General features: G+C 35.9%; 1 protein-coding gene across 4 annotated transcripts in view; it reads left to right on the forward strand.

Moving 5' to 3' along the window:
- LOC127873326 (patatin-like phospholipase domain-containing protein 7) overlaps positions 1-21,599 on the forward strand; it is a 97,460-nt gene that overhangs the window by 31,950 nt on the left and 43,911 nt on the right. For all 4 annotated transcript variants that reach the window (XM_052417154.1, XM_052417153.1, XM_052417151.1 and 1 more), the window contains exons 19-31: positions 1,515-1,657; positions 2,055-2,183; positions 2,702-2,765; positions 5,128-5,296; positions 6,134-6,316; positions 7,839-7,957; positions 8,553-8,709; positions 9,702-9,765; positions 10,965-11,087; positions 13,249-13,514; positions 16,168-16,320; positions 16,765-16,887; positions 18,046-18,148. In XM_052417154.1, the coding sequence (XP_052273114.1) occupies positions 1,515-1,657; positions 2,055-2,183; positions 2,702-2,765; positions 5,128-5,296; positions 6,134-6,316; positions 7,839-7,957; positions 8,553-8,709; positions 9,702-9,765; positions 10,965-11,087; positions 13,249-13,514; positions 16,168-16,320; positions 16,765-16,887; positions 18,046-18,148 (1,796 nt within the window). The remainder of the gene's footprint in view (positions 1-1,514; positions 1,658-2,054; positions 2,184-2,701; positions 2,766-5,127; positions 5,297-6,133; positions 6,317-7,838; positions 7,958-8,552; positions 8,710-9,701; positions 9,766-10,964; positions 11,088-13,248; positions 13,515-16,167; positions 16,321-16,764; positions 16,888-18,045; positions 18,149-21,599) is intronic.

Raw genomic sequence — 21,599 nt, forward strand, 5'->3', positions numbered from 1 at the left:
TCTTTGTTTTGAGAGGTTAGCACAGAGAGATCTAGAGAGAATCCGATGTGTTGTTCAACATACTCCTTTCTGTTCTTAAATGCTTTCCGCATAAGATGACCTATTACAGAATATTGAATATTTCTGGAAATTCTTTATAATTTTGATGAATATGTTTTTTAGAAAATCATCCTCATAACATTCAAGAAATATAAAAGAAGAGCACACAAAAAAAACTTGATTTTTAACAAGGTTTTCCGAAGGAAAAAACTGGTTATTATCCCTTGCCATAGACGGAGGGATATTGTTTTGGCATTGTCCGTCCTTCCGTCCGTCTTTCCGTCCGTCTTTCCGTCCTTCCGGCACTTTTGTGTCCGAAGCTATATCTTGGAAGTCATTTGACGGATTTCATTGAAAAATGGTATGAGTATATATATGGATATAGGATGATGCAAGCCAAATGGCATTGTAAACCATCTGTTTATAACAGAGTGATGGCCCTTTATATCTTGAAAAAATGCTTTTTTGTGTCCGGAGCCATATCTTGGAAGTGCTTTGGCGGATTTCATTGAAACTTGGTATGAGTATATATATATGGATAAGGATGATGCACGCCAAATGGCATTGTACACCATCGGATAATAATGGAGTTATGGCCCTTTGTATCTTGAAAAAATCCTTTTTTGTGTGTGTCCAGAAAACTTTTGTGTCCAGAAGTATATTGGAGGGGGATATCAATTCAACGAATTTGCTTGTTAGATTGGTGAATGTCGGCGGGCTGGCTGGCGGGCGGGCGGAACAAGCTTGTCCGGGCCATAACTTTGTTGTTCATTGTGAGAAATTAAAATCATTTGGCACATTCGTTCACCATCATTAGACGGTGTGTTGCGCGAAAGAATTACATTGATATCTCTAAGGTCAAGGACACACTTTGAGTTCAAAGGTCAAAAATGGCCATAAATGAGCTTGTCCGGGCCATAACTATGTCATTCATTGTGAGATTTTAAAATCATTTGGCACATTTGTTCACCATCATTGGACGGTGTGTCACGCGAAAGAATTTTGTCAATATCTCCAAGGTCAAGGTCGCCACAACTAAAAATAGATTGATTTTTAAACAAGGGGGTAACTTTGATCAGTAACAATGCACATTTTGAATTGGTCTCCCCTTATCACATTTTTTTTTCAAATTGAAATCAAAGTCACCACGAGTAAAAATTGATTGAATCTTATACAAGGGGGTAACAATGCAGATTTTGAATTGTCTCCCTTTATCAGACTTTTTTTCAAATTGAAAACCTGGTTTTGTGACAATTTTCTCCCTTGTTTTCTTTTGTTGTAGTTGAATTATGTATTTAGATTTCATGGTTGTCTTTTTGTGTTTGTTTTTATAGAGATACTGAGCTAGCCAAATTGTTGTCTTTTTTTGTTTGTTATATAGAGATACTGAGCTAGCCAAACTGTTGTGTTTTTGTGTTTGTTATATAGAGATACTGAGCTAGCCAAACTGTTGTCTTTTTGTGTTTGTTATATAGAGATACTGAGCTAGCCAAACTGCCAACAGAGTTATTGAACTTGATCAAAAGAAAGCATCCACAAGTTGTGACCCGTCTCATACACCTGCTGGGAACAAGAATTATAGGATCCATGAGGACCAAAGATACACTGCAGATTTCTGGTACCCTGCTTTCATTGGATTGCAGAGTTACATAAAAATGAAAAGATCAAATATTTTAACAGTTGACTGTGAATTTAAATTTTAATGATGAGGTTTAAATGTAAGTGACCAACATGTGTTGTATTTGAAGGCAATCAAATGTACGCTTATTGGACTCTAAATAATTTCTTTTATATGCTAAGTTGATCAATAAATAAATAGAGAAAAATAAATAATGAATTTTTTTTGTCATTGCTTTGTGTAGCGTGTACTTTGTGGTTGGTTTTAGAACTATTTCTAGATAATTTAATAATAATAAGAAGAACTAAAATAAAAATGATAATTAAAATGATAATAAACAATAATAATAAGTAATTAGGTAGATACACTCTTTGACATAACTTATTTTGTGTTTCAGAGAGCATGGGTAATGGTGAGACCAGAGTGTCAGTGCCCAATCTGGCCACTGTGGCCATCCTGCCTGCCTCCCCGGACGTGCTTCTATCAAACTTTGTCCTAGAGCTTCAGTATGCTCTCAAGGCTATAGGTAACGAGCCATTAATGATTATCCTTTAACATATATCTTGCTTTCAAGACGATAGTTAATATATTTAAATACATATTTAGTCCTAGAGCAGCAGTATGCTCTTAAGGCAGTAGGTAACTTTTTAAAAGGCCTTTAACAAACTTTGTCCTTGAGCTGCACTTAAGGCTCTATGTATTATATTGAATGCACATACCAAGCAAGTCCACATGTTATTGGTATTGACATTTTGTGTGATCTAAAGTGCTCAAGACAATCCTAACAGCCAGAACAAGACATGCAGAATTTTATAGTTTACTGTTTTAGTTATTGAAATTGGTTATATGTTTTTTTAGACTCATAAGTTTATTAGCATACAAGTACACCTTTAATGAATACATGCAGTAAGTTAATTATATTTACTGTGTTTCTATATTGAAAGACTGTAACACACTTATATCAAACATTTTATTTTCTCAAGATGATGAATATATGTTTATCTGAATACATGAAGTCACTGAGAGCAAACATGTTTTATTTAGGCCCTGTCACTCGGTTCACCAGTGAGATAGTGAAGAGATGGCTGGGAGCCGGAGCACTGGACAAGTAAGTGACCCTCTTTGTAGGAAAACTTGGCTTGATGCATGTGCATAAAGTGTCTTCACAGATTAGCCTGTGCACTCTGCTCAGGATTATCCTTGACAACACTATCCGCTTTTATAATTTTTTAATTTAAAAGAGTTCTCTTTGAAACAATAATCCAGTGTACGATGAAAGTGTTTTGCCAGATTAGCCTGCGTGCACTGCACATGCATTGAGCCCAGTTTTCCTTAAACAAGTTTCTTAGTTAATCTTGTGTTTTTGAAAAAAAATAATATTACAGAGTGCTGGAAAGTTTTTCTGTTTTGTTATTGCCCTTCTAACACTTATAAGTTTTATTTAAGTGCTTAGTGCTTAGGTATTTTAGTGCCCAGTGTGTAGAAGTTAGTACACTGCACCTGGTTTGAATATCTCACGCATGAAAGAGTTAGTATGACCTGAAGAAGAATTATGGCCTGTTTGCTTTTTTGACTAAAGAATATATACATGTTATCCCAACATTTATAAAAAAATCCACTTTTACTTGTGAATGAATCACACTTAAATTGTAAAAGTTTAATAACGTTAATGTTTATGTGACAATAAAGAAAGGAACTTTTACAGCAACCAGTTTTGACTTAATTATGGCTCTTTGCCTTTTTGTCCAGTGTAGTATATAGTGTATTTGTCAGTGGCCAAATATGTGTTGTTGTGGCATCAGTGTTATGGCAAATTTCTAGTGAGAATGAAAGATCTCTTGTTGAAGCTGAATATTCTTTCTTCAGTGTGACAAATCACTAAGTGTTAAATTTTTTTCTTCATTTTGAATATTTCTAGAATTATAAATATTTATATGTGATTTATGTTTTGTATAAATGATTATACCATTTATAGTTTTTATTTACTATTCATATATAAGTGGAAACAATTCTACCATTTTTATTTCTGTGAACTCTTTTCATTTCAATGAAAAAAAAAATTCAACAAGTCATATAATGTGTTGGTGTCAATTATTTGTATCAGATTGTCATATTCTTGTTTGGGAATGAATTTTTCTTATTTGAGAGTGGAAAATCCCTACCTGAACGTGAAATAATCTTATTTCAGTGTGAACTATTTGTATCTGAGTGTGAAATATTCTCATATCAGTATGAATAATTTTATTTGATGGTGAACAATCCTTAACAAACTGTGAACGGCTCTGATTTCATTGTACACTATTTTTACCTGAGTGTTAAATGATTTTATCTAATGAATTATTTTTATCTAAATGTTAAAAAGCTTCACCTTTGTGTGAAATGGTCTGTGAATTATTTGTATCCGAGTGTAATATTCTGGTCATTGTATAAAAGATTCTAATCTGAGTGTTAGGTATTCCTACCTGAGTGTGAAATGCTCTCATATTAGTGTGAGTCATGTGTACCTGAGTGTGATATTATCTCTCAACTCTGAATGAATTACTTTTATTTGAACATGAACAATTATTACCTGGGTGTGAAATGCTCTCATTTTCAGTGGAAACTATTTGTACCTAAGTGTGAAATATTCCCATCTTCATATAACTGATTCTTATTTAAGTGTGGATAATCCTTACCTTAGTGCAAACTTCCCTCATATCAGTATGAATGACTCTTATATGAGCCGTAAGAATTCTCTCCTTTGTGTGAAATGCTCTTGTTTCAAGGCACACTATTTGTACATGTGTATCTGAGTCTGCAGTAGTTTCATCTTGATACATGATTTTTATCTGAGTGTGAACAATCCCTACATGAGTGTGAAATACTCTCATATCAGTGTGAAATATTTGTATCTGAATGTAATATTCTGGTCTCAGTATGATTAAATCATATCTGGGTGTGAACTATTCTTAGCTGAGTGTAAAATGCTCTGATTACAGTGTGAATTATTTGTATCTGATTGTAGTATTCTGGTTGCTGTATGAATGATTCTTATCTGAGTGTGAACTATTCCTACCTGAGTGTGAAATGCTCTCATTTTAGTGTGGATTCTTTGTATCTGCGTGTGATATAATCTCACCTCTCTATGAATAACTCTTCTCTGAGTGTGGACAATCATTACCTTAGTGCAAACTTCCCTCATATCGGTATGAATGACTCTTATCTGAGTGGTGATATTTCTCACCTTTGTTTGAAATGCTCTCTTTTCAAGGCAAACTATTTGTATCTGAGTGTTTGGTATTCTCATCTTAGTATGAATGATTTTTATCTGAGTGTGAACAATCCCTACCTGAGTGTGGAATTTTCTCATTTCAGTGCAAATTATTTATGATTGAATCATTTATGAGTATGAACTATTCATACCTGAGTGTGAAAGGCTCTCATTTTAGTATGAACTATTAATGTCAAACTTTGAAATGCTCTGATTTCAGTGTGAATGAGTTCCGCCTGTTCAGCTGGCTGGGTCAGCAGGAGGACATCCACCGTATGGTGCTCTACCAGTGTGACTTCACCATGACCAAGTGGACCAAGATGTGCATACGCCAGGCGGACTGCATCCTCATTGTGGGGCTGGCAGGCAATGACCACAAAGTGGGAGAGGTGGGTTGAATGGGCAGCAAGATGGCGTCCTGATTAGGATTTTTTATGCTTTCTCATTTCTATGGTTTTTAATGACAATTTGGTTAACTTTTTGAAATACTTGGCATGCAGAAATTTGATTTTTATTAAAATAATAGATATCAAAATGAGTATAGCATAATATTGCATTGATTTAAATTAAAATTACTGATATCAAAATAGAATACGGAATTAATCTTAAAATATTATTCAAGATATCTTTCAGTTGAGCCTAGAATTATGAATGATATATGCTGATCTTAAAGACACAGAACAAAAGTTTTATTTTATAACTTTTCATAAACAATGCACAAAGGAAGTGTGAGCCATACAAGAGTTTTGCTATGTATAGTTCTGACTTCAGGGGCAAAATGGTTGCTCTATCATTTAAGAAGAAATATTTGTTTGCATTGTCAGCCAATAAACAAATCTGTATTGATTTAATTGGTGGCTAATGCCTTCATGCCTTAATGCCCATGATAGGCAACTCCAAATCAAGTTAATAAAGAAGCCATGTTACCAAAATGAGCCTTTTTCTGAGAAAACTGGGCGTAAAGCATGTGCATAAAGTGTTGTCTGAGATAAGCCTGTGGGGGCACACAGGCTAGTTAGAGACAACACTTTCGGCTTTTATGGAATTCTTGGTTTATAGGTCTCTTTGAAAAAAAAATTCGGTGTATGCGGAAAGTTGCCTCCCTGATTAGCCTGTAAGGACTGCACATGCTAATAAGGGACAATACTTTACGCACATGAATTAAGCCCAGTTTTCTCAGAACCACACTCATATATATACATGTATATACTGTGGCCTATTTGCAGCTGGAGCAGCAGGTAGAGAGTATAGAGATGCGGGCCCAGAAGGAGCTGGTGCTGCTGCACAGGGAGGAGGCAGACTACCCCCGGGGCACCGTGGAGTGGCTCAACGCCCGGGGCTGGTGCTCCTCACACCACCACATACGCTGTCCCAAGAGGGTCTTCAGCAAGCGATCCTCAGCTAAAATGGTAGGAATTTATATAATGAAGTTATTTGAGCAAAGTTCTTTAGCTTTACATAGCTGCCCAAAGAGGGTCTTTAGCAAGCTATCCACTGCTAGAATGGTAGGAAATAATTCTGAAATAATTTGAGCTTAGTTCTTTCGATTGATATACACTGCTCCAAGAGGGTCATCAGCAAGCTATCCACTGCTAGAATGGTAGGAAATAATTCTGAAAGAATTTGAGCTTAGTTCTTTGGATTGATATACATTGCTCCAAGAGGGTTTTTAGCAAGCTATCCGCTGCTAGAATGGTATGAAATAATTCTGAAAGAATTTGTGCTTATTTCTTTGGATTGATATACACTGCTCCAAGAGGGTCTTTAGCAAGCTATCCACTGCTAGAATGGTAGGAAATAATTTTGAAAGAATTTGAGCTTAGTTCTTTGAATTGATATACACTGCTCCAAGAGGGTCTTTAGCAAGCTATCCACTGCTAGAATGGTAGGAAATAATTCTGAAAGAATTTGAGCTTAGTTCTTTGGATTGATATACACTGCTCCAAGAGGGTCTTTAGCAAGCTATCCACTGCTAGAATGGTAGGAAATAATTTTGAAAGAATTTGAGCTTAGTTCTTTGAATTGATATACACTGCTCCAAGAGGGTCTTTAGCAAGCTATCCACTGCTAGAATGGTAGGAAATAATTCTGAAAGAATTTGAGCTTAGTTCTTTGGATTGATATACATTGCTCCAAGAGGGTTTTTAGCAAGCTATCCGCTGCTAGAATGGTATGAAATAATTCTGAAAGAATTTGAGCTTAGTTCTTTGGATTGATATACACGGCTCCAAGAGGGTCTTTAGCAAGCTATCCACTGCTAGAATGGTAGGAAATAATTCTGAAAGAATTTGAGCTTAGTTCTTTGGATTGATATACACTGCTCCAAGAGGGTCATCATGTAACACTTCACAGCTAAAATGGTAGGATATCATAATGAAGTTCTTATGATTGACATACACTGACCTTAGAAGGTTTACTTCAAGTGACCCACTGTGAGAATGGTTCAGAATAATTATACTTATTCAAGCAAAGTTTGTCAAATGAATATATGTATATATGTGAAAACAGAAGTCACTATGTGTGTTGGTTTTTGGTTGCATTAGAGGTGGTATATTGGAGTGTATGCATGTAGCTTACATGCAGACCTATTTTTGGATTTCTTTTTGGGTAAGTAGGGATAAGGTCGAAGACACCATTACTAAAATAGAAAAATTGTTGAGTTAGGATGAATGAATTATTCTAAAATTGTGTGTGTAGGTGACCCACATGCAGACCTAGATTTGATTGTACAATTTGGATTAAAGTCAATTCATTAGCACAGTTGTGAAAACCTTGTTTCCTAGGGCTGCCATGTTTCTTGTTTTTGTTTGTCTCCACTGAAGGGAAGGGTGGCTGAATAAATTGAAAAGTTGAATAGTCTTGAATTATTGATAAAAAAAGGCTCAACTGGTTTCACAAAACTCAATTCTCGTTCAAACTTTGATGTTTCAGGTGGAGTTGTACACAGAACTGAACAAGACAGAGCCAGATAGGATGTCTGACATGAGTCGTCTGGCCAGGTTCCTGACAGGGACATCAGTGGGGCTGGTGTTGGGTGGGGGTGGAGCAAGGTAAAAATAAGCAGTGCTGTTGGTAAACAGGGCTTATAGCATGTGCGTTAAGTGTTGTCCTAGAATAGCCTGTGCTGTCCAGGCAGGCCAATCAGGGATGACTCTTTCCGCCTAAACAGGATTTTTGTTTAAGAAGGGACTTCCTCTTAATGAAAATTTCCATGAAAGTGGAAAGTGTTGTCCATGATTAGCCTTTTCAGACTGCACAGGCTAATCTGGGATGACACTTATTGCACATGCATCAATCCCGGTTTTCCCTAAAATTCTTATGGGAGCATTATTAAAATCCTCTTTATGAACATTTAGATGTCATAATTTGTTATATAATTTTGGGGTAATTAATTTGTAATTAGATTATTATATAACTGGTATATGTTTGATGTAAATATGTCCCTGCACATCTCTTGCATGCGTTAATACATAATTATACCTGATGGCTTTTATGTCCTTGATATTTATAGGCATGTAAAGTTATTACTGTCCATGCATAAATGAGTCACCATTGGTTCAAAAAAATTTGTTCTGCGAGTTCCTATGTAAAGAGGCATTCTTGTGGAAGGGTTTCTTACCTTTTTAAATGTCAGAATTATTTCAGAGGCATGTCACATGTGGGCATTATCCGTGCCATGCAGGAGGCCCGTATCCCCATCGACATGGTGGGTGGGACCAGTATAGGAGCCCTGATGGGGGCGGCCTGGTGTGAGGAGGTCAACGTGACCCGATTCACACAGAAAACTAGGGAGTGGTCAATGGTAGGCTATGTATTTGTTTACATTAATTTGATTTCATTAAGGTGTACATTTTGGATTTTTGTTGCCATATTGGTTTTGATTTCTGTTCAAATTTGTGTGTGTGACTTTGTTCATACCAAAATATGAGCAGGCTGATATTGTTAAATATGAAATGATTCCAAACATGCTTTTAAATGCACAACTTAAGTCCCAAAACTCTTCACATGTTTATCACTCATAAAAAAATTATATTATAACTGGACTTTGGATTTTTTTTAACAATTTGATAGAAAAAGGTTGTCTGAAATTGTATGTTGCATTTTTTGCCAACAGTTTAATGTCAACAGCACAAGTGATTTTAAAAGTGATAAATAGAGAATAACAGGTTACTGCCTGATCTTTTTGTAATATATCAGGCAAGGCTTAGAATAAAATAACGGCGAGGCTTGCCGAGCCGTTATTTTATCCGTGCCGAGCCTGATATATTACAAAAAGATCAGGCAGTTACCTGTTTTTCTGTTTATCATACCTCTGCGTCCTCTATTTAAAGAAATAATGAAAAAATCGCTTAAAATCTGTAGATTTAGCGGAAAATAATATGACTTTTGTCGTTTTAATAATGACGTCATGAGCACGCGCGCTTAATATTTGTAAAAACTGATTTTGTGTTTAAAATATATTACATCTTGCTATCAAATTGTTTGTTTTGTTGAATCTGATATGATTTTACTAAAAATGATTACTTTATAGTTGATTCCGAGTAATATGACCATCTTCCACACATGACTGATATAAGAACTTCCTGTTGACCATGATATAAAAAAATATATCAGGCAACATGATATCAGGCAGATATGGTATGATAATACACTTGCATGGGACTTCAACATTAGTTTGTTTGACTATGGAAAAAAGTGCAGATAATGGCATTAATTTATGCCCAGTGCTCCATTTGTTATGCTTTCAGTTTGTCTTTGTTAAATACATAAGTTATGTACTTTTCTTCATTTCAGAAAATGACATCTATAGCAAAAAAGATTCTAGATCTCACATATCCCATGGCGTCCATGTTTACAGGTATTCTAAAGCTTTTAACTATAAGCTCAATTCTTCACTGTATCATGTTATTTATTTAGTTAATTGGTACAAAAAATATCTGAATATACCAGTTTATTTGGATAATTCTGGTGGCATCAAAGCTCACCCAGACATAAGTCGCTCATATCAAATTTGATGGGTGGTGGGGAAAAAAAAACTCCATTGAGTTCACTGTACAAAGTCAAAAACTCTTGCAATTTAACTATCTGAGACAAAAACTCTCCTTCGATTTTACCTCCCCGAACAAAACTCTTACAAGTTTACTACCCCACACAAAAGCGCACCTGTCTATTCACATCCTGACATTTGCTCACCAGTGAACATGCTGCCCAGGACACTTCTTGCAAACACAGATTTAATTACCGAAATTCAATAAATATTTAAATAAACTTATATTGTACATAAAAAAGAGCCATGTGTTCAGAGTTTTACTGGTGGAAAGCTGAGATGGTTTTATGTTAACCATACTGAATAAAAGTTAAAACTAAATAAAAGTTAAAATTTAAATAATGCACTAGGGTGTGAACTTATTACCTTGGTCAGCTGGTATAATTTGTTTCTAATAAATGTGTTTGCATATTGATGAATGTGCCACCTTGTTTTGAACATATAAAGCCTCATGCTTTAGACATAGTTCATCTTTGTCCAATTTTGTGGGTGAGCAAATGATTGGGCGTGATTTGGTTGGGGTCTGAAAAAAGACAGGGGAGCTTTTGTCTTGAATAGTTATATTGTGGGAAAGCTTTTGTCTAGGGAAGTTCTATCACGGCTTAGTTTTTTCGAGGGTAGTGATATTGAATGGGAACTTTAAACTGTGGTAGTAATCTTGCAGTTGAGCTTCTTTTTTTTTGGTGATAATATCCTGCGATAGCTTTTGTCTGAGATGGTAAAATTGCTGGAGAGCTTATGTCTGCCTAATCATGTTTGACAAATGAAATTATGTATAGGTGAGTTTTTATCCAGGTCTGAAAATACATAATATGAAACATTTGGGAAGTCTTAGAAGATATTAAAGGAAGTGAAAAACAAAAGAAAGAGAGCCTAGCTTTCTTAATTTCTAAAAATATGACTGACTGATAAAACCAGTTCAAATGGTTAACTGACTCATTGTCAGTCAAATCCGGTCAATAATAAGTTGTTTTACAGGTCAATTGGTAACCAAGTGTGCTGCATTTCAGGCAGTTCCTTCAATGAGGGCATAGAGGAGACATTCAGGGACAGACAGATTGAGGACCTGTGGATTCCATTCTTCTGCGTCACCACTGACCTCACCTCATCACAAATGAGGGTGCACACCAATGGTAAGCAGACATTTAGAACTGCTTTTGTTATTTGTTGTACATTACACTTTCTGTTAATCAGTATTATGCATATGGTAAGTTTTCTCCAAAGAATGTGAGTTTGTTTTGCTAGGTATCCTTTTTGAATCTAGCCTTTCTGCTGTATTGCCTGGTCAGTCCCTATTTTTGTCTTTATAAGCTAACCCTGTGAGGAAGTGATCATGGTTAGCTATTGTGATCACCCTATATCCAGCTTCTGTAATAATTTGTTGAATGTGCGTTGTGCTTTGCAAGTTGTCAATTTAAAGGTTGTTTCTTCTCCAGAAGCCACATGTTTTACCAGATCTTGATGAAACTTTATCAAAATATTTATTTTTACAATATCTAGGCCTAGTTTGGATCTGAATGGCATGCAGCTGAAAATTGTATTGCTAAATTATGATGTCACTTAGTCAATATATTTATCTTGACAATGTAATGGTTGAGTCGGAATCTGGGTCATGTGCATCCCAAAACTAGGTCATCAGGTAAAATCTTTGAAAAACCTTGCTACCACTCTAGAGGTCACATTTGTTACTCAATCTTCATGAAACATGATCAGAGTGTTCCCCTTGACAAAATCTAGGTATAGTTTGAATCTGGATTATGTGCGTCTAAAAACGAAGTCACCATATCAAATCTTAGAAAATCTTGTTACATCCTTAGAAGCCATATTTATGACTCAATCACAATGAATCTTGGTCAGAATCTTTATATTTACAACATCTAGGCAGAGTATTAATCTGGGCAGCAAAACCTAAGTCATCAGGTCAATTCGTGTAACCAAAACCTAGAAATTTGGACAAAATGTTGATTTTGACTATGTAACCATACAACGCATTGGGAGATGGGACTAATCTCAACAAATGTAAACATAGTTTATTGAGTGGATATCAAATGGAAATGACATTGAAGTTCAGTCTACGATACTGACTACTGGATCAAAAAGACAATCCTGAAAATATACAAAGTAACAAAATTTCTTTTAAACAATACAGTAACCTTTTATTAACCAGGTTTTCCGAAGGAAAAAACTGGTTATTAGATTGGCGAATGCGGGCGGGCTGGCTGGCTGGCTGGCGGGCTGGCGGGCGGGCGGAACAAGCTTGTCCGGGCCATGACTTTGTCGTTCATTGTGAGATTTTAAAATCATTTGGCACATTTGTTAACCATCATTAGACGGTGTGTCGCGCGAAAATATACGACAATATCTCCAAGGTCAAGGTCACACTTTGAGTTCAAAGGTAAAAAATAGCCATAAATGAGCTTGTCTGGGCTATAACTATGTCATTCATTATGAGATTTTAAAATCATTTGGCACATTTGTTCACCATCATGGGACGGTGTGTCGCACGAAAGAATCACGTCAATATCTCCAATGTCAAGGTCGCCACGACTAAAAATAGATTTATTTTAAAACAAACTTACAAAGGGGGTTAATTTTGTTTGTTCATTTCAAAAGTTCAGTTTGAGTTGTCTCCCTTTATCAGATTTTTTTTTCACAATGAAAACCTGGTTTTGTGACAATTTTGTCCCTTGTATTAATTTTGTTTGAGTTATCAGTTTTGACATTACGTTACAAAACATAATCTTGATAAGTACTCTTTGTGTGTTCCATTCAACTGTGGGTGGTTATCAGGCAGACAACAACAATTACAATAACTACTTACTGAGTGTTTGCTACTCAAAACCTGGTCTGGCCCTCTCAAATCAAGGTCAAAAACTAGGTCAGGGTGAAACTCTACAAAAACCTTATGCCAAATCCACAGGCCTAATTATTGCCTTAATGCCTTAGTTGCAATGAACTTAATCAGAATGTATATCTTTACATTATCTAGGCCAAAGTCTCATCTGGGCAAAGTGCATATTTAAACTTGATCACTTGGTAAAATCTAATGAAGACCTTGTTACCACTTTAGAGGCCATATTTATGCCTCAATCCTTGAAACTTGGTCAGAATATTTAACTTGACAATATCAAGGCTGATTTTTTAAGTCTGGGTCACATGCATCCTCAAACAAGGTCAACAGGTCTAATGTTAGAAAAACCTTGTTACCACTCTAAAGGCTTCATTTATGACTCAGTCTACAACTTAGGTCAAATTTATAAATACAACAATTGTACATCCTTTTCACATTTACAGGGTCACTATGGCGCTATGTGAGAGCTAGCATGTCACTGGCAGGCTACCTGCCACCCCTCTGTGACCCCATTGACGGGCATCTTCTGCTAGATGGTGGGTACGTGAACAATCTTCCTGCAGACGTGATGAGAAGTTTTGGGGCCCAGTCCATATTTGCAGTTGATGTCGGTAGCGTGGATAACACTGAGCTGACAAACTATGGCGACACCCTGTCAGGATGGTGGTTACTGTGGAAACGATGGAACCCCTGGGCAAAGCCAGTTAGAGTAGGTTATACTTGAAACAATATTTTAGCAAATAGATGAGAATTGGCATAATATTGTATTTGTTCAAAATTGTAACAAAAAAACAATGTGTATTATGAGCAGTAATGCCTATGTAAAGTGGAAAATGTAATCTTTTAGCAGGTTTATCAGTCTTTAAGAGATCTCTCTAGGTTTAGATGATAAGTTGTAGGTCACTATATCAAAGTAAAAGTTGTATATTGTAAACATTTAAATTATATTGTGATGTTCTATGATTTGTATATTTTGTGTATATCCAATGAAGTTTTGTCAGGGTAGCAATAGTGAAATGAATAGAGTTTCAGCCACTGGAAGGTATTGGGTTTAATCCTCACTCAGGACTGTTTTTAAAGTATTTCCAATGTAATCAGGTAATAACTTGCACCAGGAAACAGACTGGAGAGTATCTTTATTTACTTTTTAATGCCATTTGCTAAAAGGTCACAATATACTAAATATTTCCCCTATATCATTCAAGGTAAAATTGACAACTTAAATGCAAATAAATGTAACATTTTGCACATAGAGACCCCCATAACCATTCCTTTTCTTAAAGGGCATTCTAAGCTGAATTGATTTTAGTAATAACAAAGATATGCACTGTTCAAACCAAAAAAGAACTTGACACAAATATAAAAAAATTACTATAGTCTCCAACTATATCATTTTTTCTGGGTTGAAGTAGTGATCACCTATTATTACCAGGGATCATATTTTCCCACAACATCAATCGGTCCCGATTTAAATCGGGAAAAAATGTCCGAAAATTTATATCCGAAATCATGACAAATAAAGCTAAAATATATACCATTGATTTTGCTATTCATGAAGATGGTACATGTATAATAAATGTACAAGTTTAATTCCCTTAGGCATTATTTTTAAACGGAACATACAAGTTTTCTCATTTTGTTTTATCACTTGCTATTTCATTGACATTGGTTGTTTCGTGTGCTGTTTTATCTGACTGTTTTTCATCATTGTCATTATTATTAGTCTGTATAAATCTATACCGATGTTTTAAATCGTTGTCAACTCGATAATAGCTTACAAACATGCATTGAACCAAACAAATGTCTGTGCGTAGGTTTGTTACTGAAAATAAAAAAACACAAATAGTTAAGAAATAATTCATGTACGTTATAGTTTGTAGTCGAATAACCCATGGCCGATAGTTAAGATGCGTAGGGATTAAATGATTTGAAACCACGCATCTAAACTCTAAGTCGTGGATTATTCAACAACAAACAATAAAGAACACAAATTATTTCGATTCTAACACGATTTTTACTGAAGATTTATACAGTGTATATTATTTTTCTTGTGTACTATCTTATGTGAAGTTCCGCCCATAAAAATAACTTTCGGCTGTTCTGTCGATCAGATCCGCGACTTTTATTTATTAATGGCCGAATTATTACGCTGGTGGAAAATGTATTGGCATATTTTGTTTAATTACAGCGCGTGCTTTCAGTGTATAAGGTCCGCCCACAATTATTGCAGAATATCAAATGGTCTTCTTTGTTTATATGACAGTTTACTGTATCATGCATGAAACGCACAATTTCCACAAGGATAACATCGAGGTTTGTATCTCTGAAGTAACTGTCAACAATTTTATCCTGGATGAGTAAACCTTACGGACCGATTAGGCTATAAGCCAGTGAAATTATCGATTGATATTGACACGGGGTTATTCACGCGTGACTAATACACAGCCGCGTGAATCTTCGCTGCTTGGGGCCATACTCTGATACTAGTCGGCTGACGTGCAATAATCTGGTCCTGACCGGTTTAGAGACTGCAGTGAATGGTTTATCACACCTAATCGAGATAAGAATGTAATTAGGGTGTGCACTGTGTAATCGATTTCATGACATGGGAATTTTAGCAAACAGAATCAGACCTACTGTTTGGGATTTTCAATCAGTCTTTCATGACCTCAATCGGTCTAGGACCGACAAAACTGACAAAAATATGATCCCTGATTATTACCCTATCAATATCTCCAAAAGATAAAACCAGAACAATAGTCTAAAGTGTACAACATGCCATCTAGTAAAATATGATAATTTTATAGGGAGCCCAACATGACTCAATTATTTAGTATAATGTAGCCAAAATAAATAAGCTGAATCCTTTTCCACTCAAAAGCTACGTGAAAATAGCAATATGCTATCAGCATAAAACCAGAAAAGACTTGCCGTCTATTCAGTAAGTGTTGGAAATGAAGCCTTTAAAACTTTTATCTTGTAATAAAGGTCTTAAATTTAATTTGATTTTCTAAGGCACTTCGTTTGTGTCAAAGTGTGTTTCTGAGTGGTGAAGGGTTTAACCTTTTCCCACTCAGAAGCAAAGTGAAAATAGCTATGTGCAAACAGCATTAAACCAGAACAGCCTGGGAGTAACTCGCAGTCTGTTCAGGTTTAATGCTGTTTGCTTTTCATCAGTAAATTAAGGTTGTAAATGAAGCCTTTCAAACTTGAATATATTTAGAAAGGACTTTAATTTAATTTGACTTTCTAAAGGACTTTAAATGTGTCAAAGTGCGTTTCTGAGTGGTAAAGGGTTAATAAGAGGGTAAAAAGCCTACTAAACATCTCACACACATGCCCCCCGTGTCCCGTTGCTGCAGGTTCCTGACATGCAGGAGATCCAGTCTCGACTGGCGTACGTGAGCTGCATGAGGCAGCTGGAGAGTGTCAAGAACAGCGACTGGTGCGAGTACATCCGACCTCCCATAGACAAGTATGGCACACTGCAGTTTGGGGCCTTTGATGAGGTTATGGTGAGTAGGTCTGGAAAAGCTGGAGTGGTTATTATGGGAAATTTGTTGATTTTGTTCATTTGGAATTGGAGGATTTTCATTTAAGATTGTGAATGATTTTTTTTTGTTTTTGCACTTGTGAATTTATTTTAAAATCTTTTGTTATCAAACATCACAATCTTTAGGTAGAAATTACAGAGGTAGCAAATTCAATGAACTTCTATGTTACTGTTAGTTATAAAAAAAATGTAACCATGTTAACATCATTCTGTTTGACTTTATAAAGAAGGGTTGATAAATAAGTTTCAATCAAAATATAGGTTTCATTCAGTGGCTATATTCCTGTTTATGGTGGTTTGTTTAAACCAAGGAACAACTGCCATCTGTGGATGGATAATTGGGGGATGATCAATAGCTTTGTACAAAATATGTGCATTTTATTCTAAGGTAATTGTATATTTGTAGGAGGTTGGTTACAACCATGGGAGGACCATGCTGACTGGATGGGAGAGAGGAGGCCTGATCAATAAGTTGTTTCAAGAGAAGAAACAAGCTGAGAGAAAGGCACAGGAGAAAGCAGACCACATGGTAAAACACATGTGCCCATCATTATGCCCCCGATAGGAAGCACGTAGATAAAGCACTGTTTGTCTGTCAGTATGGCGGTCTGTCCTCACTTTTTGGTTTGCACTCTTTAAATCAACCAGTTTTCATTTGATCATCATTAAACTTTCTGAAATTGTTTATAAGCACAAGATGGAGGCCACGTTTAATACCCAGCCAAATCTTACATGGCAATTGGCGTTATGGTCCATGAATGATGAATGTCTCAAAATATGGCTATCTGATGATTTCTGCTCTCTTGCTCAACCAGTTTTCACCTGATTGTCAATAAATACTTCTAAGCATACAATTTAGGCCAAGTACAAGTACCAGCCTAATCCTGCCAATCACTACTGCCCTTGAATTTCTCAAAATAGGGCTTGGCGATGATTCCTGCTCTCTTACTGAAGCAGTTTTGGTTAGATTGTCAGCAAAATTTCTGACAATGTCTTATTAGCACAAATGGGAGGCCAAGTTTAATTACCAGCAAAATCTGAGTTGGTACTTGGGACGTATTGCCCTTGATCCTCTCAAAGACCAAGCTCACACTAAAAAGTCAAAGGTGGACTTTGGCCATAAAATTGCTTTAAAATGTAATACTGAGCCATAACATGGACATATATTGATGGATTTTAAGATGACTTGCCAAAACATTATCTATATACCTAATAAGGCAAGGTTGCACTTTGTAGTCAAACGGTCAAATATGGCTATAAAACAGGTTGACCACTCTCCACATTTTAATCAAGTGAACAAATTAGCCTGCAATCAGTAAATCATCTATTGATTTTTGCAGACCACACTTTGGAGTACTTATTGTCCGCTATTTCGTCCGACAAAGGGTGTAGTAGTCATAAATGTAAAAATAGATCCCTGTAAAACAGTGAAATCTAATATTTTTATATCATAGAGTAATGTTTGTAGATGTAAGTGCGTTTGCTTGACCACAAAATAAAAAGTCAATGAACCATGACTTCCCTAGTCCAAAATCAGAAGTCAGAAAAAATTCCATCCAATTGTTATATCTAACAAATGTGTCTGATTGTATGTGTCCACACAATTTTATCAGTAAAATATTTACTGCTATCTTGTATATGTGCTCTCTACAAACAGTCATAATATTCTTAGTTTTCCTTCCTTCAGACACACACCCCAAAATTGACCTATTTCACGGATCTAGCTGAGCTTGTGTCAAAGATAGAGGAGCCCAGAAGCTCCACCTCTGTTGGTGAGAATGACAACTCAGGTACGTGCGCTATTGTAGTTACCTGTGAACTCTTATATGCTGCATAGTCCCATATACATAAAGGTTTGAACAACTTGTACATAGTCTTATATGACCTTGGTGGTACATCAACAAGTGATTTTAGTTTAGCTGGCAGAAATGAATGATCTAATTTTCAGGGATTACAATTTTTTTTATGATTTATGATCAGTAAACACGTATTACAATTTATGATAGCTTTATCAGTAAACATATTTTACAATTTATGACAGCTTTATCAGTAAACATATATTACAATTTATGATAGCTTTATCAGTAAAAATGTATTACAATTTATGATACCTTTATCAGTAAACATGCCTAAATATATACCGAGCCCATGGCAATCTAACATGTTATGCCACTACTTTCACACTTTCATTGGAGATTGGGGAATGTTGGTGGATTTATGGATTGGCCTTTGTCCATCTGTGCATCTTTCTGCCTTTCTATCCTTTTGTCCATCTTTCTGTCAGATTTTGTGCCACTAGTAAGTCAAGAGCATTGCTGCTAGAAGGATGAATCTTAACAAACGTAAAACTGCATGTGAACTTAATATCTTCATATTTTGTTTCAGATTTTTAGCTCCACTGGCCAAAGGCCAGCAGGGCTTATGTCGTGGTCCTGTGTCCGTCGTGTGTGCGTCCTTGCGTGCGTCCGTGCGTGCGTTAACTTTTTCTTTAAATATCTTCTTGTCCTAAACTACTCGTCCAAATCTGATGAAATTTCTCAGGAATGTTCCTGTGGTGAACCCCTTTCAAATTTGTTCAAATTATGCCCCTGGGGTCAAATTTGACCCTGCCCCGGGGGGTCAAAAAATTGAAAATTTGCTTATATAAGGCCTATTTTGTGCAAACTTTATAAAATCTTCTTGTCCATAACCATTAGGCCTAGGGCTACCAAATTTGGTATGTATTGACGTCTTATAGTCCTCTACCAAGTTTGTTCAAATTATGCCCCTGGGGTCAAATTTGACCCTGCCCCGGGGGGTCAAAAAATTGAATATTTGCTTATATAAGGCCTATTTTGTGCAAACTTTAAAAATCTTCTTGTCCATAACCATTGGGCCTAGGGCTACCAAATTTGCTATGTAGTGACATCTTATAGTCCTCTACCAAGTTTGTTCAAATTATGCCCCTGGGGTTAAATTTTACCCTGCCCCGGGGGGTCAAAACATCGAAAATTTGCTTATATAAGGCCTATTTGTGCAAACTTTAAAAATCTTCTTGACCATAACCGTATGGCATAGGGCTACAAAATTTGGTATGTAGGGACATCTTATTGTCCTCTACCAAGTTTGTTCAAATTATGCCCCTGGGGTCAGATTGGCCCTGCCCCGGGGGGTCAAAAAATTGAAAATTTGCTTATATAAGGCCTATTTTGTGCAAACTTAAACAATCTTCTTGTCCATAACCATTGGGCCTAGGGCTACCAAATTTGGTATGTAGTGACATCTTATAGTCAACTACCAAGTTTGTTCAAATTATGCCCCTGGTGTAAAATTTGACCCTGCCCCGGGGGGTTAAAAAATTGCAAATTTGCTTATATAAGGCCTATTTTGTGCAAACTTTAAAAATCTTCTTTTCCATAACCATTGGGCCTAGGGCTACCAAATTTGCTATGTAGTGACATCTTATAGTCCTCTACCAAGTTTGTTCAAATTATGCTCCTGGGGTCAAATTTGACCCTGCCCCAGGGGTCAAAAAATTGAAAATTTGCTTATATAAGGCCTATTTTGTGCAAACTTTTAAAATCTTCTTGTCCATAACCATTGGGCCTAGGGCTACCAAACTTTGTATGTAGTGACATCTTATTGTCCTCTATCGAGTTTGTTCAAATTATGCCCCTGGGGTCTAATTTGACCCTGCCCCGGGAGGTCAAAAAATTGAACATTTGCTTATAAAAGGCCTATTTTGTGTAAACTTTAAAAATCTTCTTGTCCATAACCATTGGTCCTAGGGCTACCAAATTTGGTATGTAGTGACATCTTATAGTCCTCTACCAAGTTTGTTCAAATTATGCCCCTGGGGTCAAATTTGTTCCTGCCCCGGGGGGGTCAAAAAATTGAAAATTTGCTTATATAAGGCCTATTTTGTGAAAACTTTAAAAATCTTCTCGTCCATAACCATTGGGCCTAGGGCTACCAAATTTGGTATGTAGTGACATCTAAAAGTCCTCTACCAAGTTTGTTCAAATTATGCCCCTGGGGTCAAATTTGACCCTGCCCTGGGGGGTCAAAAAATCGAAAATTTGCTTATATAAGGCCTATTTTGTGCAAACTTTAAAAATCTTCTTGTCCATAACTGTATGGCATAGGGCTACCAAATTTGGTATATAATGACATCTTATAGTCCTCTACCAAGTTTGTTCAAATTAAGCCCCTGGGATCAAATTTGACCGTTCCCCAGGGGTCACAAAATTGAACATATGCTTATATTGGGCCCATTTTGTGCAAACTATAAAAATCTTGTCCATAACCATTGGGCCTATTTCTACCAAATTCGGTAGGTAGTGACATCTAATAGTTCTCTACTTAGTTTGTTCAAATAATGCCCCTCGGAACAAATTTGACCTTGCCCCAGGGGTCACAAAAATGAACATATGCTTAAATAAGGCCTATTTTGTGCAAACTTTAAAAATCTTCTTGTTCTTAATTATAGAGCCTAGGGCTACTTAATTTGGTATGTAGTGATATCTAATAGTCCTCTACCAAATTTGTTCAAATTATTCCCCTGGGCTCAAATTTGACCTGGCCACGGGGGTCACAAAACTGAACAAATGACGTTTACCAGTGGAGATTACTGCGGCCGTTTGGCTGTGACCAACAACAACATTAACATCTTGTAAACATGAGATAAAACCCTGTCATTTAGTGCCATTTTAGGTCAGATGGTGACTGCTTACAAAGGCATTGAAGTAAGAACATGTGTTATGAATGTTTTTCTTATAAACTGAAAAAAGTCGGGTTTTATTTAAATATGTCGAAAGTGACCATATATCCGGATGAAAATATTTTGTATGACATGTTAATTTCATGTCTTTTTTGTAGTGTTAAAACCAGTTTAATAATATATTATTGATTTTAAAAACACAACTTCCATGAACATAATTATTTCAAGGAAAGTCAATATATGATACTGCACGGTAAACTCAAACTTTGTATCCAAGAGAAGGTGTTGAAATTAATGAAGTGCAATGTTCTTAACTATCGTATATGCTGCTTTTTAATAACTAATGATTCATTGTTCCATTTGTGAATAGTGACTGATCATGAATTGTTGAAATGATTGTCAATTGCTCAACAATCCATATATATTTCTGACCATTTTATAATTTTCTTAATACAAGTAATGAATTGATCTTAGAAGTCAAATGTATTACTTAATTAAATACATTTATAAATATAAAGAAATAATCTTTAGATTATCATAAT

Source organism: Dreissena polymorpha, chromosome 3, assembly GCF_020536995.1.
Source record: "Dreissena polymorpha isolate Duluth1 chromosome 3, UMN_Dpol_1.0, whole genome shotgun sequence".
Classification (NCBI taxonomy): domain Eukaryota; kingdom Metazoa; phylum Mollusca; class Bivalvia; order Myida; family Dreissenidae; genus Dreissena; species Dreissena polymorpha.